Below are 20,000 nucleotides of genomic sequence, written 5' to 3'. Positions count from 1 at the left end.
TGCAGCAGCAGCAGCAGCAGCAGCAGCAGCAGCAGCAGGCGCTGCAGCAGCGCCGGGCTCCCCCTCCTCCTCCCCCCCAGCAGCAGCAGCAGCAGCAGCAGCAGCAGCAGCAGCAGCAGCAGCAGCAGGAAGCTGCGACGTGCATCTGCTGCTGTTTGTGCACGGCCACCGGGGCTCTTGGACTTCCTTTTTCCCCTTGGCAGAAGCAGCAGCAATTAGCGGCTTGTGGGGCGGCAGCAAACTGTACAGACAGCCTGCTGCTGCTGCTCCGCTGCCGCAGCAGCTGCTGCCGCAGACACAGGGGCCTCTCCGCTGGCACAGTTTTGCTGTTGACTTCAACGAGGAAGCCACGGCACTCCACCCCCTCCTCGTCGACCAGCAGGTGCTGCTGCTGCTGCTGCTGCTGCTGCTGCTGCAGTGCTGCTGCTGCTGCTGCAGTGCTGCTGCTGGAGTGCTGCTGCTGCTGCTGCTGCAGTTCTGCTGCTGCTGCTGGTGCTGCTGCTGCTGCGGTTGCTGGTGGTGCTGCAGCTGCGACGGTGTCGAGCGTGCAGCTGTCGCGCTGCTGCTGCAGACCCTGCTGCTGCTGCTGCTGCTGCAGACTGTCCTTCTGCTGCTGGTTCTGCTGCTGCTGCGTGGGTCTTGCTGCTGCGGGTTCCTCCTTTGCTGCTGCTGCTGCTGCTGCTGCGTGTCCGTGCGCTTGAACCGCCGCTGATGACGCGGTTACTGCTCTTGCTGCAAGCGCCCCGCTGCTGCTGCTGCTGCTGCTGCTGCTGCTGCTGCTGCAGGCGGAGTTTATCCTGCGGAGTCTGCAGCAGCTGCTGCAGCTGTATGCTGCTGCTGGGCAGCAAATATGCCACTTGGCCGTGGTGGCGCACTCCTTGGGGGGCCTCTCCGTGCTGCGGGCTGTGTCGCTGCAGCAGCAGCAGCGGCGGGGGGGCCCCCCCCAAGTGGACTTGGGGGCCCTCCCGCTGCTGTCTCTTTTCTTTATTAATTCTCCCTTAAGTGGCCACCAGCTGCTGCAGCAGCTGCCGAGTTTCCAGTTCATGTACGGGCAGGTGCATGCAGACTTTCCCGCGGCCCTGGGCCTCGCCCCCCCGCAGCAGCAGCAGCAGCAGCAGCAGCAGCAGCAGCAGCAGCGGGCGCTGCTGCTGCCGCGCACTGTGGGGCTCTTCAGCTTCTCCTCTGGAGTCCACGACATTCTCGTCCACGAGTCTGTCGCGAGCTTTCCTGTCGATACACCTGAGCTGGCCCCACACTTTTTGTGGGGCCGCTCCAAGCTCCGCAGGGCCAGGGCCCGGCTGCAGCAGCAGCAGCAGCAGCTGCAGCAGCAGCAGCAGCAGCTGCAGCAGCAGCTGCAGCTGCTGCAGCAGCACCGCGCGCGCCGCCGCCAGCTCCACAACACTGCACGCAGCCCCCCCGCCGCCTCGACCAGCAGCAGCGACACCCCCAGCAGCAGCACCAGCAGCACCCCCACCAGCAGCAGCAGCAGCAGCAGCAGCAGCAGCAGCAGCGCGGAGTGCGCGGGGCCGACTGGCTTGCTGCGCTGCGGGCTGCTGTCGCCAGCAGTTTTTTACCAGCGGGTTTCGCTGCCGCTGGCTTCAGGTGTACATACACCTTCTTGCCACGAATGTCCTCTTTTGTCTCCGCCGGAAATAAAGCTGCTGGTGCAGCTGCTGCATGCGCAGGCCACTTTGGCGCAGCAGCTGCAGCCTGCTGCTGCGCAGCTGCGGGCCTTTGTGCAGCAGCAGCAGCAGCCGCAGCAGCAGCAGCAGCAGCAGCAGGAGCCGCAGCAGCAGCAGCAGGAGCTGCAGCAGGAGCCGCAGCAGCAGCAGGCCGCGCTGCAGCAGCAGCAGCAGCAGCTGCAGCAGCAGCAGCAGCAGCTGCAGCAGCAGCTGCACGCAGTGGAGGCCGCGCTGGCCTCTGGTGCTGCTGTGCTGCAGTTCCTGCGGCTGCGGGTCCGCCCCATAGTAGAGTCCAGTTTGCTGCTGCTGCACCCCGCGTGGCAGCTGACGGAGCAGCAGCAAGCGCTGGCCTTAGTTGCTGCTGCAGTGGACTCGGAGGTGCAGCAGCGGCTGCTGTCCCCCTTCCAAGCAGTAGTAGCAGCAGCAGCAGCAGCAGCAGCAGGGGGGCGCCGCGGGGGCCCCCACAGACGCAGGGGGGCCCCCCGGGAGGCCCTAGAGGCCCTGACGCGGCTGGGCAGCTGCAGCAGCTGCAGCAAACGGGAAGTTTGCTGCTTCCAAAGGGGGATGCTGGAAATACAGTTCCAGGCGCACAAGGGAGCAGCAGCAGCAGCAGCTACTGCTGCTGCTGCTGCTGCGCCCGCTGCTGCTGTTGCTGCTGAGGAAGAGGACGAGGTTGCACTCTGCTGGGAAGCAGCAGCAGATCTGCTGCTGCAGCAGCAGCGGGCCCCCCTGGCGCTCCCGCTGCTGCAGCAGCACGTGCTGCGGCTGAGGTACGGCCTAGTGACCGACGAAGACACAGTAGAAGCAGCAGCAACAGAGGCCCACATGCAGCAGCAGCAGCAGCAGCAGCAGCAGCAGCAGCACCTCCCAAGCTCCCTCGTTCGGGCCAAGCTGCTCGCTATGCTGCCGGTCTCCCCCGACCGTTTGCTGCCGCTGCCGCTGGAGACGCAGCGTTTGCTGCACGAGGCCTTGCGAGCCTCAGCATGCAGCAGCAGCAGCAGCAGCAGCAGCAGCAGCAGCAGCAGCAGCAGCGAAGCAAACGACAGCTGCATAGAGGAAGCTCTGAATGAGGGCAGCAGCAAGTCTTGGGGGCCGTTTACGCTCTATCCCATAGACTTGCAGCCCCTGCTGCTGCAGACAGGTCCACAGCCGCCGCCAGAATCAGCAGCAGCAGCAGCAGCAGATGCGACGCCGCAGCAGCAGCAGCAGCAGCAGCAGCAGCAGCGGGTCAGGCCACCACCCCTGCCGCTGGTGACGCTGCAGCCGCAGGGGCTTCCTTTCAGTCGAAACTTTTTCAGCGATTTCTTTGACGGCCGCAACACGAGGCCTTGTGATTTGCGGCCATTGGCGCAGCAGCAGCAGCAGCAGCAGCAGCAGCAGCAGCGGCAACTCCAGAGGCTGAAGCAGATGCACCTGCACGCGGCACTTCTGGAGCATATTGCTGCTGTGGCCGGAGAGAAGGCTGCAGCGCTGAGCAGCAGCAGCAGCGGGGACGAAGCAGAAGCGGCTGCCACAGCTGCTGCTGCTGCTGCTGCTGCTGCTGCTGCTGCTGCTGCCGCTGCGCAGGCACAGACAGCTGGCAAGCGCAGCGAGTTCCTCCCGCGAGGGCTGCTGCTGCTGGCCGTGGAGCACCCAGCAGCAGAAGACCTGACGCAGCTGGCGCTGCAGCAGCAGCAGCAGCAGCAGCAGCAGACGCAGAAGCCTGCTGCTTCTTCAGGCCCAGCAGCTGCGGACTTCGGGCTGGATGAGTGCAGCAACCCCGAGCTGCTGGAGCGGGTGCTGCGGAAGCTGGAAGCAGGCGCTGCAGCGACAGCAGCAGCAGCAACAGCAGCAGCAGCAACAGCAGCAGCAGCAACAGTGGGCGGCCGCCTCTTTTGCTTCTTCGCCCTGCAGCCAGACATTCAGACGGGCCATCCGCTGCACAGCTGCGGCTGGACCTTCAACGGAGGTGGCGCCGTTTTGGCTTCTGTTGCTGCGTCTCAGCAGCAGCAAGAGCAGCAGCAAAAGCAGCAGCAGCAGCAGCAGCAGCAGCAGCAGCAGCAGCAGCAGCAGCGGAGGTGGGTGCCGCGGGCGTTTCTCCTGGGCGTGGATGTTGGCTATTTGGGTTCCCTCGAGATCCCGTCTTACGACAACGGCTTTGCTGCGTGGGCAGCGGCTTCCGAGCAGCAGCAGCAACAGCAGCAGCAGCAGCAGCAGCAGCAGCAGCAGCAGCAGCAGCTGCAGCCAGTGCGGAACCCCCTCGCAGGCCCCTTGCTGCAGTTCGACAGCGCCTGGCTCGAATGGCTGGGAAGTGCGGCGCTGCCGCTGCGCGTTTTGCTGTCGCTGTTTTGGCCGCTGCGGGCGCGGCTGCCGCTGCTGCCCCACAGCCTCAGCAGCAGCAGCAGCAGCAGCAGCAGCAGCAGCAGCAGCAGGAAGAGCGGCGCTGCTGCTGCTGCCTACACCGGCAAAGTCGGCGTGCCCCGCCCGCTGTGGCTGCCCTTCAGCGAGCAGTGGGGCCACTTCATGGCCTACGACATCAGCGTGAAGCTCAGCCCCGTGCAGCAGCCTCCCAGCAGCAGCAGCAGCAGCAGCAGCAGCAGCAGCAGCAGCAGCAGCAGCAGCGGGCATCCGTGGTGGCTTCCGACGTTTGCTGCTCCCGACTTCGTGTGGCTGCTGGCCTGGCCCTCCACGTCTGACGGGGGCGTGGCCCTGAGCCGCGTGGCAGTCAACAAGAGGCCAGCGCTGGCAGCAGCAGCAGCAGCAGCTGCAGCAGCAGCAGCTGCTGCTGCCGACGCAGCTGCTGCTGCTGCTGCTGAGAAAGCCCCCTCCGGCCTGCAGCTGCTGTGGCAGCTGCTGGGGGTGCCCGCCAGCAGCTCGGCGCAGCTGCAGGGCCTGCTTGCTGCTGGGGAAGTGCAGGCGGAGGCGCTTTTCAAGCAGCAGCAGCAGCAGCAGCAGCAGCAGCAGCAGCAGCAGCAGTCCTGGATGGCCCGCTGGTTCGGCCTCCGGGACAGCGAAAGGTCCAGCAGCATAATGGCGCTGCGGAGGCCTCCTGCTGCTGCTTCCTCCAGTTTGCTGCTGCCGCCTCCAGGGCTGCCGCTGCGGACTCCTTCGAGGCGCTTCCGGCCTCATTTGCTGCCGCCAATGCAAGGCCCTGCTGCTGCTGCTGCTGCTGCTGCTGCTGCTGCTGCTGCTGACGCGCCGGCGGGGTCTGCAGCGGGCGCCTGGAAGGCGCCGCCGGAGCCCTCAGCCGCCGGCGTGGCAGCAGCGGTGACGGCAGCAGCAGCAGCAGCAGCAGGAGCTGCTGCTGCTGCTGCGGAGCCGCTAATGGCTGTGCAGCAGCAGCTGCACGAGGCGCAGCTGGCGCTGCTGCGGGCGGAGCGGCAGCTGGCGCAGCAGCAGCAGACGCACATGCCGCTGCTGCTGCTGCAGGACCCCGAGCCGCAGGTCCCCGCCGCCGCCTACAGCAGCAGCAGCAGCAGCAGCAGCAGCAGCAGCAGCAGCAGCAGCGAAGTGCCTTACGAGTTTGTGGTGGAAGCAAAGGTGAACTTTCTGGCTCTCTGCCGCTCTCTTTTTGTTGTTCATTTTACAATTTTCTTTTGGGGAGTTGCTGCCAGTGCTGCGCTGCTGTTTGGCCTGACCTGCCTCTTTCTGCTGCTGAAGTTCCGGCAGCAGCAGAAGCAGCAGCAGCAGCAGCAGCAGGAGCAGCAGCAGGAGCAGCAGCAGCAGCAGCAGCAGCAGCAGCAGGAGCAGCAGCAGCAGCAGCCGCCGCCGGAGGAGGGCAGCGGAGCCGGGACAGCAGAGGGCGGCTGGGAGAAGCGCCTTGAGAAGCTGCTGCTGCTGCTGCTGCTGCTGCTGCGGCGTTGGGGCCGCGCTGCTGCTCGCTTGGGCGCTCGGTGGAGTGCAGCAGCAGCAGCAGCAACAGCAGCAGCAGCAGACACTCTGAAGCAGCCCTCGTCTTATCCCTTCAGCGTCTTCTGGGGCAGCCGCGGAGGCCTTGCATACTATTTGCTGTTCTTGTGTCTCAGCTGCGCGCTTTGCTGCTGCTGCCAGCAGCAGCAGCTGCAGCAGCTGCCGCTGCTGGGGCCCCTGATATTCTCGCCGACTCCGCCCACGGCCTTCGTGCCGCTGCCGCTGCCGCTGCTGCTGCAGCTGCTGCTGCTGCTGAGCTCTTCTGTCGTGCTGCTGCTGGTGCTGCGCGTGTTCTTGCTGCTGCTGCTCTGCGCGCAGCACCTGAAGCTGCCCTTCAGGGGCCCGCGGCGACGAGCAGCAGCAGCTGCTGCTGCTGCTGCTGCTGCTGCAGCAAGAGCTGCGGGCTCTTTGCTGCGCCTTTTCGGCGAGTGGCGCCGCTGCAGCAAATATGCCCGGAGGCGGCGGTTTGCGCCTCTGTCTTTGCGTCCCGGGCGTGCTGCTGTTGTTGCTGCTGCACCAGCAGCAGCAGCAGCAGCAGAAGCAGCAGAAGCAGCAGCAGCAGACGAGGAAGAGCCAGATGCACTGCTGCGGCCCGCGTCTGCTGTCCTCAACCTTTCTGCTGTCGCCCTTCCAGACACGCCAGCGCGAGCAGCAGCAGCAGCAGCAGCAGCAGCAGCAGCAGGACGTGGCGCTGCTGCTGCAGAAGATTCCGATGCTGCTGTTGCTCTCAGCAGCAGCAGCAACCCCAGGGGAGGCAGCTGCACTTTGCTGCTGCACCCTCCGCGCAGCAGCAGCAGCTTCAGCAGCAACTCAGAAAGCTCGAGGAGGGCTGCCCCGCACCCGCGAGCAGCAGTTCGTGCAGCAGCAGCAGCAGCAGCAACAGCAGCAGCAGCAGGAACGGCACCAACAACTGCAGCAACAGCAGCAGCAAGCGTGTCAGACTCGGAATGCACAGACCGCACGCCAGCAGCAGAAGCAAAGCAAGAAGCAGCAGCAGCAGCAGCAGCAAGGCCTCGGGGCCGCCTGGGAAAGACTTGCGGCAGCAGCTGGTGCAGCAGCTGCCAGCTAACGCGTGCTGCTGCTGCAGTGCTGCTGCTTGCTGCTGCTCTCATTCCTTACCACTTGGTGCTGCTGCTGGTGCCTTTCACTTTAGGGCTGTTCTTCTTCGAGCAGGGCTCTGCTGCAGTTGCTGCTGCGAAGCCGCGGTGCAGCTACCACTCCAGCAGCAGCAGCTGCTGCCGCCGCCGCAGCAGCAGCAGCAGCAGCAGCAGCAGCAGCAGCAGCACGCGGGGCCAAAGGGGGCCCTGCGTGGCCGCGTGGGCAGCGGGGGAGTACCGCCAGAGCTGCGTTGCTGCGGCTTACGTGCAGCCGCTGCTGCTGCTGCTGCTGCTGCTGCTGTGCAGCGGCTTTGCTGTGCTGCGGCTGCTGCAGCTGCACACCAAAACTGAGGAAGGCAAAAGCCTCGTGAGTTTGGTTTGCTTCCGAATTAATTTAATTCCAATTAATGCCATTTTCCATTTATTTAATCCAAATTAATGCCATTTTTCATTTATTTCATCCAAATTAATGCCATTTTTCATTTATTTCATCCAAAATAATGTTATTTTTCATTTATTTCATCCAAAATAATGTTATTTTTCATTTATTTGATCCAAATTAATGCCATTTTCCATTTATTTAATCCAAATTAATGCCATTTTTCATTTATTTAATCCAAATAGATGCCATTTTCCATTTATTTAATCCAAATTAATGCCATTGTTCACTTAATTAATCCAAATTGATTCCATTTTTCATTTATTTAATTCAAATTAGTGCCATTTCTGATTTATTTAGTACAAATTAATGCCATTTTCCATTTATTTAATCCAAATTAATGCCATTTTTTTCATTTAATTCATCCAAATTAATGCCATTTTCCATTTATTTAATCCAAAATAATGTTATTTTTCATTTATTTCATCCAAATTAATGCCATTTTCCATTTATTTAATCCAAAATAATGTTATTTTTCATTTATTTAATTCAAATTAATGCCATTTTTCATTTATTTGATCCAAATTAATGCCATTTTCCATTTATTTAATTCAAATTAGTGCCATTTCTGATTTATTTAGTTCAAATTAATGCCATTTTTCATTTATTTAGTCCAAATTGATTCAATTTTTCATTTATTCAATTCAAATTAATGCCATTTCTGATATATTTAATTCAAATTAATGCCATTTTTCGTTTATTTAATTCAAATTAGTGCCATTTCGGATTTATTTAATTCAAATTAATGCCATGGATATTTTTCCTGAACTTTGTTTGCATTTGCGTCTTTTCTTTCTTCTTTGGCTTTTAAATGATTAATAAAATTTAATTAAAATAAAAAACAAAAAAGAAATAAATGAAGAAGTGAGGAAAGAGCAGCAAAAAGAAACTCCTTTTCCGTTTGCTGCTGCTGCTGCACTTCGCTGTCTTTTGTTGCTGTTGTTTTGCTTCGGCATTTCTTTCATCTCTCAATTTCTCTTTTCTATTTTATTTTATTTTTAATTTTATTTTTATTTTAAATTTAAATTTAAATTTAAATTTAAATTTAAATTTAAATTTAAATGGGCGTTGAGCGTCCGCCGTTGCTGCTGCAGCGCGTGTGTTGCTGCGAGTTATTTGGGTTATTTAGAATGCAGTAAATGGCATTTTCTTGTTTTGCTGCTGCTGCTGCTGCTGCTGCTGCTGCTGCTCAGATTGCTGCAGCAGATGGCACTGTGGCCCACCTGCTGGCAGACTCCGCCTTAGCAGCACCGGAGCTGCAGGACTCGCTGCTGCTGGCTTGGGGTGTACGTACAGCTGCTGCTGCACCTGCGTGGCTGCAGCAGCTGCTGCCGCTGCAGCTGCTGCAGCGGGGCTTCTGGGGGCAGACTGCAGCACAAGACAAGTTTGCTGCTGCTTACTTCTGCTGCTTGCTGCCGCTGTGTCTCTTCGTGAGCCAGAGGCTCGGGGCAGTTGCTGCTGCGCTGCTGCAGCGCAGCGACAGCAGCAGCAACGCAGCTGCAGCAGGCTGCAGCAGCGACGGCAGCAACGACTGCAGCAGCACGCGCTGCAGCGACGGGCCCAGCAGCAGCAGAGCACTCAGGGCCTGGGCAGACAGCAGCAGCCGCCTGCACCGGCAGCAGCAGCACAAACGCTGCTGCAGCAGCAGCATCTGCTGCTGCTGCTGCTTCTGCAGCTGCACACAGCGCTTGGCTGTATGCGCAGCTCTCCAGGTGCGACGCAGCTTCTTGAGTTGTGTCCTTCTCTTCATTAATAATTAATTATTTTATAAATAAGAATATTAATTAAATTAATTCTTTATTTTCGTTCATTATTTGCTGCTTGTTATTTTCTCTTTTGCTGCTTTCCCTGCGTGTTGCTGCAGCTCGCCGCTGCAGTCGGCTTTGCTGCCTTCTCTGCTGCTGCTGCGGTGCAGCAGCATTTCGAGCATCGCCAACAGCAGCAAAGCAACCTCAACGACAGCAGCAGCAGAGTAGCAGCAGCAGCAGCAGCAGCAGAGTAGCAGTGGCGACTGCCGCAGCAGCAGCAGAGTAGCAGTGGCGACTGCCGCAGCAGCAGCAGCAGAGTAGCAGCGGCTGCTGCCGCAGCAGCAGCAGCAGCAGCCGTAGCAGCAGGCCCGATGCCGCAGCTCGTTTGCTTGTGTCTGCTTTTCTCCTTTCCTGGTTTCAAGAGCACCTCTCAGCTCAGGGTTTGCTGCTGCTGCTTCCCAGCAGCAGCAGCAGCAGCGCGTGCTGCTGCAGCACGCAGCAGCAGCCCATGCTGCAGCAGCATGCAGCAGCAGCTCCCCCAACATGCAGCAGCAACGAACAAAGGCGACGAAACAACAGCAATAGCAGCAGCAGCTGCTGCTGCTGCAGCTCCACACCTGAAGGCCCTTGCAGCAGATTCAAGGGGCCTCTTCTATTAGCTGTTGCCCTCGGGGGCCCCCAAGTGACCCTATTCAGTTCCTGGGGGCCCCCTTTAGAGGTTCCTTTTTTTGTACTCCAGAGGGCACATAGACGAGAGGCAGATGCACATGGGCAGCAGCAGCAGCAGCAGCAGCAGCAGCTGCTGCTGCTGCTGCTGCAGCAGCAGCTGCTGCTGCTGCTGCTGCTGCTGCTAGGCGGTTTTATTGATTGGCAATTTCCATCTAGACAGCATTTGGCCTCGCTTTAAGTTGTTTACATGATTATGCTCTAGCGGTGTCTTCCCGTTGCTGCTGCTGCTGCTACTGCTGCTGCTCCTGCTGCTACCCCTGCTGCTGCACCTGCTGCTACCGCTGCTGCTGCTGCTGCTGCTGCCGCTGCTGCACTCAGTACGTGCAGCCCCAACTCTGCTCAGAACGCTGCGTGGACTGTCCCTAGCGCTTCGCACTGCAGCAGCAGCAGTAGCAGCGCCACCAGCCGCCGACTGAGCAGCAGCAGCTGCTGCAGCAGCAGCAGCCGCTGCAGCAGCAGCTGCTGCTGCAGCAGTCAAGTGAAACGTCTGACATGCGGTAGACGGTTTACATGGCGACGGCTGTTCGCTGGCTAGCCAGCTAGCTAACTGGCTAGCTGACGAACTGGCTATCTAGTCAACTAGCTAGCTCACTGGCTAGCTAACCAGCCAGCTAGCTAGCTAGGAAGCTAGCTAGCTAGCCGGCTAGCTAGCTAACTGGCCAACTAGCCAAATGGCTAGCCGACTAGCTGGCTAGTTGGTTAACTAGCTAGCTAGCTGACCAGCTGACCAATTATCCAGCTAGCTGCCTAGCTAGCTAGCTACTTACTTAGCTGTCTAGCTGGCTAGCTAGATAGCTGTCTAGCTAGCTGGCTAGCTGGCTAGCTAGATAGCTGTCTAGCTAGCTAGCTAGCTAGACTGCCTAACTATCTAGCTGGCTAGCTAGATAGCTGTCTAGCTAGCTAGCTAGCTGGCAAGCCATCTAGCTAGCTGGACTTGTGAAGAGTGCCTTGCGTGGTGTCTGTACACCGCAAACGACTCCACCGTGCCTTAAAACTGAATTCGAGCAGCAACAGCAGCAGCAGCAGCAGCTGCTGCTGCTGCTGCCACTGATGCTGCTGCTGCTGAAACTGGTGCCGCAGCTGCTGCTAAAGTTGCTGCTGCGCCGCAGCAGCACTGCGTGCGGCGCGTGAAGCAGCTAGGCGGTTCCCTGCCTCGCTGCAGCAGCAGGTCTTGCTGCTGCTGCTGCTGCTGCGCTGCTGCTGCTGCCTGGACACAGCAGAAAGTCTGCAGCATAACTTGGCCGCAGCTGAAACGAGGGGCCCCCCCTGGCAGGACTGGGGGGCCCCCCTGGGGGCCCCCCGGGGGCCCCCCTGGGGGCCCCCCTGTGATCTCTTGCCAGCCCAATGCCGCTGACAGTACCCAGGGGCACCACCACAGGGGTCATGCCTCTTCTGCGAGAGCTGCCTGCTGCTGCTGCTGCTGCTGCTGCTGCTGCTCCTGCCTTTTGCTGCTGCTGCTGCTCCTGCTGACCCGGGGTCTCGTAAAGAGCCCCGATTCGACGCTGGAAGAAAGAAGCCGTGCGGCGCGCAACCTGCAGCAGCAGCAGCAGCAGCAGCAGCAGCAGCAGCAGCTCCCGGGTTCATTTGTTTTGTTGCAGCAGCTGGTGCAACAGCTGCTGCAGCAGCTGCTGCAGCAGCACGGGAAGCACCCAAAAAGCAGACTCAAGTTAATCACTGCAGCACACTTTTGTGTTGCAGCACCAGGTGTACGTACACCTCAGCTCACTGCCTTTGGCAGATCTGTATGTACACTTGAATTCATTTTAAACATAAAAATAAATAAATGCCATTTGAATTATAATTTGCATAATTTGCATTAATAATTTATAATTATTAATGCCAATTAATAATTATAAATGCAGCAGCAGGCCTTAGGCGCATATGGACAGGAGAAGCAGCAGCACAATACGCAACAGCAGCAACTAAAACTAAAATAGAAGCAGCTCCTCACCCTCTCGATCCTCTCGATGGTATCTGCTTTGCTGCAGGCCTCCCTCAGCCTCTGCGCTTCGCCTGTGGGCTGCTGCTGCTGCTGCTGCTGCTGCTGCTGGGGGGCCCCTGGGGGCCCCCGGGGCCCCTGGGGGCCCCACCCTTTCTGAACGGCTGCGGCGTCTGCTGCTTCTGGGGTTGTCATTGTCTCTGTCTTGAGGGTTTCTTCTTTGTCTTGCAGGGGCGGAGGCGGCAGCCCCTGCTGCTGCTGCTGCTGCTGCTGCTGTTGCAGCAGCAGCAGCGGCAGGAGAGGAACTCGCCGTGCGGCTGCTGCGCCGCAAAGACGAGACTGTGCGGCCCCAAGACTCCAGCACGCGACGCACCAGTTGCTGCAGCAGCAGCAGCAGCAGCAGCAGCAGCAGCACGAGGCACTGCAGCGGTGGCAGCAACGTGCTGCAGCCAGCTGAGAAGCAGAAACACCCTATTGACGCACAGCAGCAGCAACAGCAGCAGCACCTACAGCAACAGCAGCAGCAACTGCAGCAGCAACTGCAGCAGCAATCTGTAGGCCTGCCTACCCCTACCATTCCCTGCGTTGCTTCCTCTCCATTTGCTGCTGCCGAGCCTCCCCCACGCCGGCCTCTGTGGCTCCTCCGCTGCTGCTGCTGCTGCTGCTGCTGCTGCTGCTGCTGCTCCGAGCTGGAAGCAGAAGAGTCAGCTGAGCTGACTGTCTCTATCGACACCACCGACTCCGACGAAGAAGGCAAGTCCTTCTGAAACACGTGCGCGCACTTTTGCTGCAGCAGCAGCAGCAGCAACAGCAGCAGCAGCAACAGCAGCAGCAGCAACAGCAGCAGCAGCAACAGCAGCAGCAGCAACAGCAGCAACAGCAGCAACCGCAGGCACATCAGCAGCTCAAAGGCCGATTAGAGAAGCAAAGACAGCCAACACACGCAAGCAACGCCTTAGCAGTGGCAGCACCGTCAGCAGCAGCGGCAGCAACACCAGCAGCAACAGCAGCAGCAGCAGCAATGCCAGCAGCAGCAGCAGCAGCAGCAGCAGCAAAAGCCTCACCACATCGAGCAGCTCCCTTGTGGCGCCGTGGTAAGCAGCAATGTAAGAAAAAACGGCCTTGCAGAGAGGGCAGGATGTCTCCCGCTGCGCCCACACCTGCGCAGCAGCAGCAGCAGCAGCAGCAGCAGCAGCAGCAACAGCAGCAGCAGCACAGCAGCAGCGGCACTTGGAGAGGAAGCAAACTGAACAGCAGGAGCGCAGGCAAGGAAGCTGGGCAGTGGCAAGCTCGGCTGCAGCTGCTGCAGCAGCAGCTGCAGCAAGGGCACGCCAGCAGCAGCTGTTCAGACCAGCCGCAGCAACACCTGCAGCAGCAGCAGCAGCAGCAGCAGCAGCAGCAGCAGCAGCAGCAGCGGTTGGCCATACCTGGATGCAGCGCAGATGGAAGCAGTGGCTGCATGCGTCTATACGTGCGAGGGGCGGGGGCGGTGTGGGGCTCCCGGGGCTCTCTTTTGCTGCTGCAGCAGCAGCAGCAGCAGCAGCAGCACCTTTTCCCTGCTGCTGCCCGCAGCTGTTTGCTGCTGCAGAGCCAGGCGCTTCGCTATGCGCCATCCCCACTGGCTCTTCTGCGTCGGCCCCCGGCAGCAGCCCGTCCAGGCAGCAGCCTGCAGCAGCAGCAGCAGCAGCAGCAGCAGCAGCAGCAGCAGCAGCAGCAGCAGCGAGAGCAATATCAGCAGCAGCACGGCTATGCAGCAGCAAACGCGCGAACAAAGTGCCCAGCAGCAGCAGCACCCCCTGAGCCCAACCCCAAGCACCAGCGGCCCCCAGCAGCATCCACCTGCACGCGTCTGCTGCTGCTGCTGCTGCTGCTGCTGCTGCTGCTGCTGCTGCTGCTGCTGCTGCTGCTGCGCGTACCGCAAGAAAGCTCCTGCAGCTCCTGCTCTGTTGCTGCGAAGCAGCCAAACTTCTGCCGCAAAGCTTCTGCGCCTCTCAGCTTCCTTTCCCTGCGGAGAGGAGCAGCAGCAGGGGCCCCCCTGCGGCCTGAGGCCTGGCTGCTGCTGCTGCTGCTGCTGCTGCTGCTGCTGCTGCTGCTGGTGTTGCTGTCGCCCTCTGCTGCTGCTGCTGTGGCCGCGGCGCTGCTCCCGGGACTCGCGTCTCCTCCCGTTGCAGCAGCAGCAGCAGCTGCTGCTGCTGCTGCTGCTCGACGGCCCCGCCGCCGCTGCAGCCTTTCAGCATAGGATGGCTGCGGCGCAGCAGCAGCAGCAGCTGCTGCTGCTGCTGCTGCTGCTGCTGCTGCGTTTGTTTCTGCTTCTGCTGCTGCTTCCCTCCTTCTTCTTCGCTGCCTTTCCGGCGAGCCGCCGCCAACGGCAGCAGCTGCTGCTACTGCGTCTGCAGCGGCTGCTGCAGCACGCGCCCGGCGGCCGCGCTGCTGCTGCTGCTGCTGCTGCTGCTGCGGCTCCCCCACTCGCTGCACCTTAGAGGGGGGGGCCCCCCGCCTGCTTCCGGGGGGCCCCACAACTGCAGCAGCAGCTGCTGCACCTCTGCAGCAGCTGCTGGAGGGGCCCCTCACCCGGGAGGGCCCCTGGGGGCCCCTGGGGGCCCCCCGGCGCCCTGCGGGAGTTACGCCTGGGCGACGGCTCCCCGCGGGCATACTGCTGCTGCTGCTGCTGCTGCTGCTGCTGCTGCTGCAGGTGAGGAGGCAGGCAGGGGTGGCCGGGGGCGCAGCTGCTGCAGCTGCTGCTGCTGCTGCAGCCGCTCCTCAGCTGCTGCTGCCGCGGCTCGGTCGGGCGCCCGCTTGCCCAGAAGCCACAGCAGCAGGCGCTGCAGCAGCAGCAGCAGCAGCAGCAAGCAGCAGGTGGGTGTCTTTCTGCAGCAGCAGCCGGAGTGTTTCCCCAGGGCTTTCGCGGCAGCAAAGTGCCCCGTGCCTGGGCCGAAGGCGGCACGGGCGCAGCAGCAGCAGCAGCAGCAGCAGCAGCTCCCGCAGCACCGGCAGCAGCAAGGACTGCAGCAGAGAAGGGGGACGCAGCAGCAATTCTCAGAACGCGTGGCTGCCCCCTGCTGCAGCCTTCTGCTGCATGCAAGCTGCAGCAAAGCCCCGGGAAGGTGCGGAGCTGCTGCGCCTGGGGGAAGCAGCGGAGAGCCGCGGGCAGCTGCAGCAGCAGCAGCAGCAGCAGCAGCAGCAGCAGCAGGGCCAGCAGCAGCAAGAACAGGAATAGTGCGGAAGGGCGGGCGCGCGCGCGGCTTCCTGGGACTCTGCGGGTTTTGTGGCGGTGCTTTGGAGCCCAATGGACTAAATTGGAGAATTAGTTTGGAAAAAAGAAGAAATAAAAGCAAAAATAAAGGGAATTAGCAGCAAGGCGGGAAGAGCAGCGGAGCTGGCTGCCGGGGGAGCGGGCTGCAGCGGCCTCGGAGGCGGCCTTGAGCGCCACTTCGCGCAAGAGAAGAACAAATTTGCAAATTAATGCAAAGGGAGAAGAAGTGGAAAAAGAAAAGAAAAAGAAAAGTGAAGAAGAGCCCCGTGGCGGCGCGGGAGGCGCGGGCTGAGGTGTCCATACACCGCAGCCGCCGCAGGGCTGCAGCAAACGCAGGCAGCAACAAACTCAGCAGTTCATTTAATTTCAAATTATATTTTAAAACCAACAAAGAGAGTTCGAGACTCAACTGCAGCACAAACAACAGAGACGCAAACAGCCAGCTGCGCAGGGGGGCCCCCAGCCCTGCTGCGGGGGCCCCCAGGGTCACCCCCCCCCTTTCCAGCTTTTCGTCTTTTTACCTTTCTTTAATTAACTTCAACAATAAATACTTTTCTTTCAGCTTTACTTTTCCCTCCAGTCTGCCCTCTCGCTCCCCCTGGCTCGAAGTCCCGCGCGCCTCCCCCGCCCAAGCCAAACCCCAAACCCTAAACCCTAAACCCTAAACCCTAAACCCTAAACCCTGCACGGCCGGCGCTGCCGGCTGACCCTTGTGGGCCTTTCTTTGGACTCCAACTCTCCGGGTTTAAAGGCAGCAGCAAACCACCGGAGCAGCACTTGCTGCTGCTGCCCCTGCCAGCAGCAGCAGAGCCCTATAGGCCTCTACAGGCGATCTGGGGGCCCCCAGGGGCCCCCGGGGGCCCCCAAGAGCTCTTGAGGGGCCCCAGGGGCCCCCGGAGGCCCCAAAGAGCTCTTGGAGGGCCCCAGGGGCCCCCAGGGGCCCCCAAGAGCTCTTGGGGGGCCCCAGGGGCCCCGAAGGGCTCTTAGGGGCCCCAAAAGCCACCCCAAGTGCTGCAGCTGGGCCCAAGACCCTTGCTGCTGCAGCAGCAGCTGCTTAGTGCTGCAACAAAGACTGCTGGGGGCCCCACCACTCCCAGCAGCTCCAGCAGCCCCCAGGGGCCCCTGAGACTTTGTGGGGCCCCTGGGGCCCCTGGGGCCCCTGGGGCCCCCGGGGCCCCTGGGGCCCCTGGGGCCCCTGGGGCCCCCGGGGCCCCCGGGGTTTCTGGGGCCCCAGGGGCCCCTGGAACTGCTAGGGGCCCCTGGGGTCTTTGGGGTCTTTTGGGGCCCCTGGGGCCCCAGGGGCCCCTGGGGCCTCTAGGGTTTTGGGTCTCATCTCTGAGACCCTGGGGCCCCCTGGGGCTCAGGGGCCCCCCAGGGGGCCCCCTGGGGCCCCGGGGGCCCCCTGGGGCCCCGGGGGCCCCCTGGGGCCCCGGGGGCCCCCGGGGGGGTCGGGGGGCCCCCTGGGCCCCGGGGGCCCCCAGGGGGCCCCTGGGGGGCCCTTTTCTGTGCTGTGGTTTGCCAGATATGGAACCCTAAACCCTAAACCCTAAACCCTAAACCGTAGAGCTCATTAGGTGTGCAGAAAGCACAGGCAAGACGAGCCAGGCAGCTGCGGGGAGGCTCTTGCGCGCCTCCCAAACCCCAAACCCTAATTTAGGGTTTCAGGCTGGGCGGCCTGTCTGCAGCGGCGAGGGTTTAGGGTTTAGAGTTTAGGGTTTAGGGTTTAGGGTTTAGCAAACCCCTGTGGAGCGGCAGCAACACAGCAGCAGGAGAGGAGCTGCTGCAGCCAGCCTCTCTGTGAATATTTAATTGATTTATTATTTATTTATTTATTTATTTATTTATTTATTTATTTATTTATTTTATTTATTTATTTATTTATTTTATTTATTTATTTATTTATTTATTTAATTTATTTTTTTATTTATTTGTCCATTTATTTATTTATTTATTTCTTTATTTCTCTTTTGCACTTTCCAGCTTTGTGCTGTCTATTGGGGCATTTGTTAGTCGTAGAACGACTACGTGGTGCTGCTGCTGCTGCTGCTGCTGCTGCTGCTGCTGCTGCTGCTGTTGCTGCTGCTGATGATTCTCTGCAGTGCAATTTCGTGCTGCTGTTGCTGCTGCTGTTGCTGCTGCTGATGATTCTCTGCAGTGCAATTTCGTGCTGCTGCTGCTGCTGCTGCTGCTGCTGTTGCTGCTGCTGATGATTCTCTGCAGTGCAATTTCGTGCTCCTGTTGCTGCTGCTGCTGCTGCTGCTGTTGCTGCTGCTGATGATTCTCTGCAGTACAATTTCGTGCTCCTGCTGCTGCTTCTGCTGCTGTTGCTGCTGCTGATGATTCTCTGCAGTGCAATTTCGTGCTCCTGTTGCTGCTGCTGCTGCTGTTGCTGCTGCTGATGATTCTCTGCAGTGCAATTTCGTGCTGCTGTTGCTGCTGCTGCTGCTGCTGTTGCTGCTGCTGATGATTCTCTGCAGTGCAGTTTCGTGCTGCTGTTGCTGCTGCTGCTGCTGCTTCTCTGCAGTGAACTTTCGCCCGTCTCACAGGGTGCAGCCATATTTATGTGCTTCAAAAGCTTCGGCTGCAGCAGCAACTGCTGCAGCAGCAGCAGCAGCAGCTGCTGCTGCTGCTGCTGCTGCTGCAACTTAAGTGCATCTACAGGGGGGAAAAGACAGCCAGTGAAAAATAATTTGTTCAGCGCATAAGGGCGAATCTCCTTGTGCATTTGCTGCTGCAGTGGCTGCTGCAGCAGCTCTTTGCTGCTTCTGCTGCAGCAGCTGCTTCTGCAGCAGCAGCTGCTGCAGCTGCTGCTTCTGCTGCAGCTGCTGCTTCTGCTGCAGCAGCTGCTTTAGCCAGGGGCCCCCAGCTCTACTCGGGCGCAGGCACAGAGAGACTTACGTTTGCTGCACCCGCCCTGCAGCAGGGCAACAGCAGCAGCAGAAGCAGCAGCGGCAGCAGCAGCAGCAACAGCAACACAAGCACCAGCAGCGTAAGCAGCAGCACAAGCAGCAGCAAGAGCAGCACCACAAGCAGCAGCAAGAGCAGCAGCACAACCACCAGCACAAGCAGCAGCAAGAGCAGCAGCACAAGCACCAGCACAAGCAGCAGCAAGAGCAGCAGCACAAGCAGCAGCACAAGCAGCAGCAAGAGCAGCAGCACAAGCAGCAGCACAAGCAGCAGCAAGAGCAGCAGCAGAAGCAGCAGCAAGAGCAGCAGCAGAAGCAGCAGCACAGCACGAGCCGCTTCCAAAAGCGCTACGAGAGAATCCAGCAGCTTCTCGTGTCTCAGTCATGCAGCCACCGCTAGAGAGTGTTTCTGTTGCTGCTGTTGTGTTGCTGCTGCTGCTGCTCCTGCTGCTTCTGCTGCTGCTGCTGCTGCTGCTGCTGCTGTTGCTGCTGCGCATGGGAAGCAGGGGTGGGCAACGGGCAGCCCCAGATAGATATCTTTTCCATAGAGTCAAACAGCAGTGTCACCTGGCCCCGCAGCAGCGCAGCAGCAGCAGCAGCAACAACACCAGCAGCAGCAGCAGCAGCAGCTGCTGCTGCTGCTGCTGCTGCGCTGGTGACCAGCAAGCACCGCGAGTCAGCGAGTTCACAAGGAGAATTGAGTTACATTTTTGATTTTAAAAAATAAAAATAAATAAATAAATAAATAAATAAATAAATAAATAAATAAATAAAAGGATTTAAAAGGATAATTCCGCGCGAAGAAGGGAAGGAAGCTGCTGTTGCTGCGGTGCTGCAGCAGCAGCAGCAGCAGCAGCAGCGTCGGCTGCGGCGAAAGCGCCAGCCTTCTTCTGAGTGGTTCTTTGCGTCTTTTTGTTTTTTCTTTTTTATTTTCTCATTTTTAATTTAATTTATTTTATTTTCTTCTTTTTATTCTTTTATCAAAACAAATAACCCTCTTGCTGCTGCTGCCTGCCCCTGGCTGCCGCGCCCCGCCGCGCGTTTGTCTTCGCCGCTGGCCGCCAGGGTTTAGCGTTTAGGGTTTAGGGTTTAGGGTTTAGGGTTTAGGGTTTAGGGTTTAGGGTTTGGCGGCTTTTTGAGGGTTTGGGGGATGGTTTTGAGCGGCGAGGCGGCGGCGGGGGGCCCCCGGGGGCCCCCAGGGGGCCCCCGTGACTCCAGCGAGCTGCCCGAGGTGGAAGTTGGAAAAGAAAAGAAAATAAAAATAAATGATTTAATAATTCTGATGCAAAAGGCCTGTGCTGCAGTGCTTGAGGTGTACAGACAGCCGGAGGCGTTGTGGGGTGTCGCGCACAAGGACAAAATGGAGCCGCTCACCAAGGCGGACTTGATATCCAATCAGGTGAAGATTATTATTTATTTATTTATTTATTTATTTATTTATTTATTTATTTATTTATTTATTTATTTTTATTATTTATTTGTTGTTTATTTGCTATTTATTTGCTGGTTATTTGCCTTTTGTGCGGCTGCGCAAAAAGCAGCTCAGTGCTGCACTCCGTTGCCTTGCTGCTGCTGCTGCTGCTGCTGCTGCTGCTGCTCTCGCTGCTGCTGCTGCTGCTGCTGCTGCTGCTGCTCTCGCTGCTGCTGCTGCTGCTCTCGCTGCTGGCTCCCTGCGGCTGTGTGGGTTTAGAAAGGGTCTTAGAAGAGCAAATAAAAGAAATAAAAAGCAAATTAAATAATTGAACAATTAAATAAAAGAAATAACAAAACTAAATACAAAATAAATAAATTAAAAATTAAATCCAACTTTTTATTTGCAGATTCTCACTTCCGGCCTCCGCCGGCTCTGCCCTGGCTGCGTCTTGGTCTCTGAAGAGGGGGCCCCCCCGGAGGGTACGGGGGGCCCCCCTGAGGGTTTGGGGGCCCCCCTGGAGGGTTCAGGGGGCCCCCCTGGGGCTTCAGGGGCCCCCCCTGAGAGTCCAGGGGCCCCCCCCGAGGGTTCGGAGGCCCCCGCAGGGGGCCCTGGGGGCCCCCCCGAGGCTTCAGGGGCCCCCCCCGGGGGCCCCCAGGGGGGCCCCCCCGGGGGCCCCCCCGGGGGGCCCCCCGAAGGGCGTTTGGGGGCGGAGTATGTGTGGCTAATAGACCCTTTGGATGGGACAAAAGAGTTCTTGAAAAGAAATGGACAGTTTTCAATTAATTTGGGTTTGAGCTTTCGGGGGGCCCCCGTGTTGGGGCTGGTGGGGGCCCCCGTGGAGGGTACTGTGTACGTGGGGGGCCCCCTGCTGGGGGGCGCGTGGGTACTGCGGGGGCCCCCGGGGG

The 20,000-nt window shown here is 59.4% G+C and overlaps 3 protein-coding genes across 3 annotated transcripts in view; 2 read left to right on the top strand and 1 right to left on the bottom strand.

Annotated features, from left to right (window-relative positions):
* ENH_00085940 (hypothetical protein, conserved) overlaps positions 1–14,739 on the top strand; it is a gene marked incomplete at both ends in the record, with an annotated part of 15,760 nt that extends 1,021 nt beyond the window's left edge. The window contains 7 exons of the mRNA XM_013577851.1: positions 1–382; positions 786–7,034; positions 8,300–8,392; positions 8,584–8,800; positions 11,754–12,076; positions 12,316–13,686; positions 14,215–14,739. The exon at positions 1–382 is cut by the window's left edge and continues 568 nt beyond it. Of these exons, the coding sequence (XP_013433305.1) occupies positions 1–382; positions 786–7,034; positions 8,300–8,392; positions 8,584–8,800; positions 11,754–12,076; positions 12,316–13,686; positions 14,215–14,739 (9,160 nt within the window). The remainder of the gene's footprint in view (positions 383–785; positions 7,035–8,299; positions 8,393–8,583; positions 8,801–11,753; positions 12,077–12,315; positions 13,687–14,214) is intronic.
* Positions 14,740–16,723: 1,984 nt separating this feature from the next.
* ENH_00085930 (hypothetical protein) lies at positions 16,724–17,500 on the bottom strand (the record flags this gene model as incomplete). Its single annotated transcript, XM_013577850.1, has 1 exon — positions 16,724–17,500. One exon carries the CDS (start codon positions 17,498–17,500, stop codon positions 16,724–16,726), a length of 777 nt encoding a protein of 258 aa, XP_013433304.1.
* A 1,331-nt stretch (positions 17,501–18,831) lies between these two features.
* ENH_00085920 (inositol monophosphatase domain-containing protein, putative) overlaps positions 18,832–20,000 on the top strand; it is a gene marked incomplete at both ends in the record, with an annotated part of 2,072 nt that continues 903 nt past the window's right edge. The window contains 2 exons of the mRNA XM_013577849.1: positions 18,832–19,080; positions 19,502–19,944. Of these exons, the coding sequence (XP_013433303.1) occupies positions 18,832–19,080; positions 19,502–19,944 (692 nt within the window). The remainder of the gene's footprint in view (positions 19,081–19,501; positions 19,945–20,000) is intronic.

This window comes from Eimeria necatrix, genomic scaffold, assembly GCF_000499385.1.
Source record: "Eimeria necatrix Houghton genomic scaffold, Enh_scaff9, whole genome shotgun sequence".
In the NCBI taxonomy this organism is placed as follows: Eukaryota; Apicomplexa; class Conoidasida; order Eucoccidiorida; family Eimeriidae; genus Eimeria; species Eimeria necatrix.
This window is presented reverse-complemented; position numbering and strand designations above follow the sequence as displayed.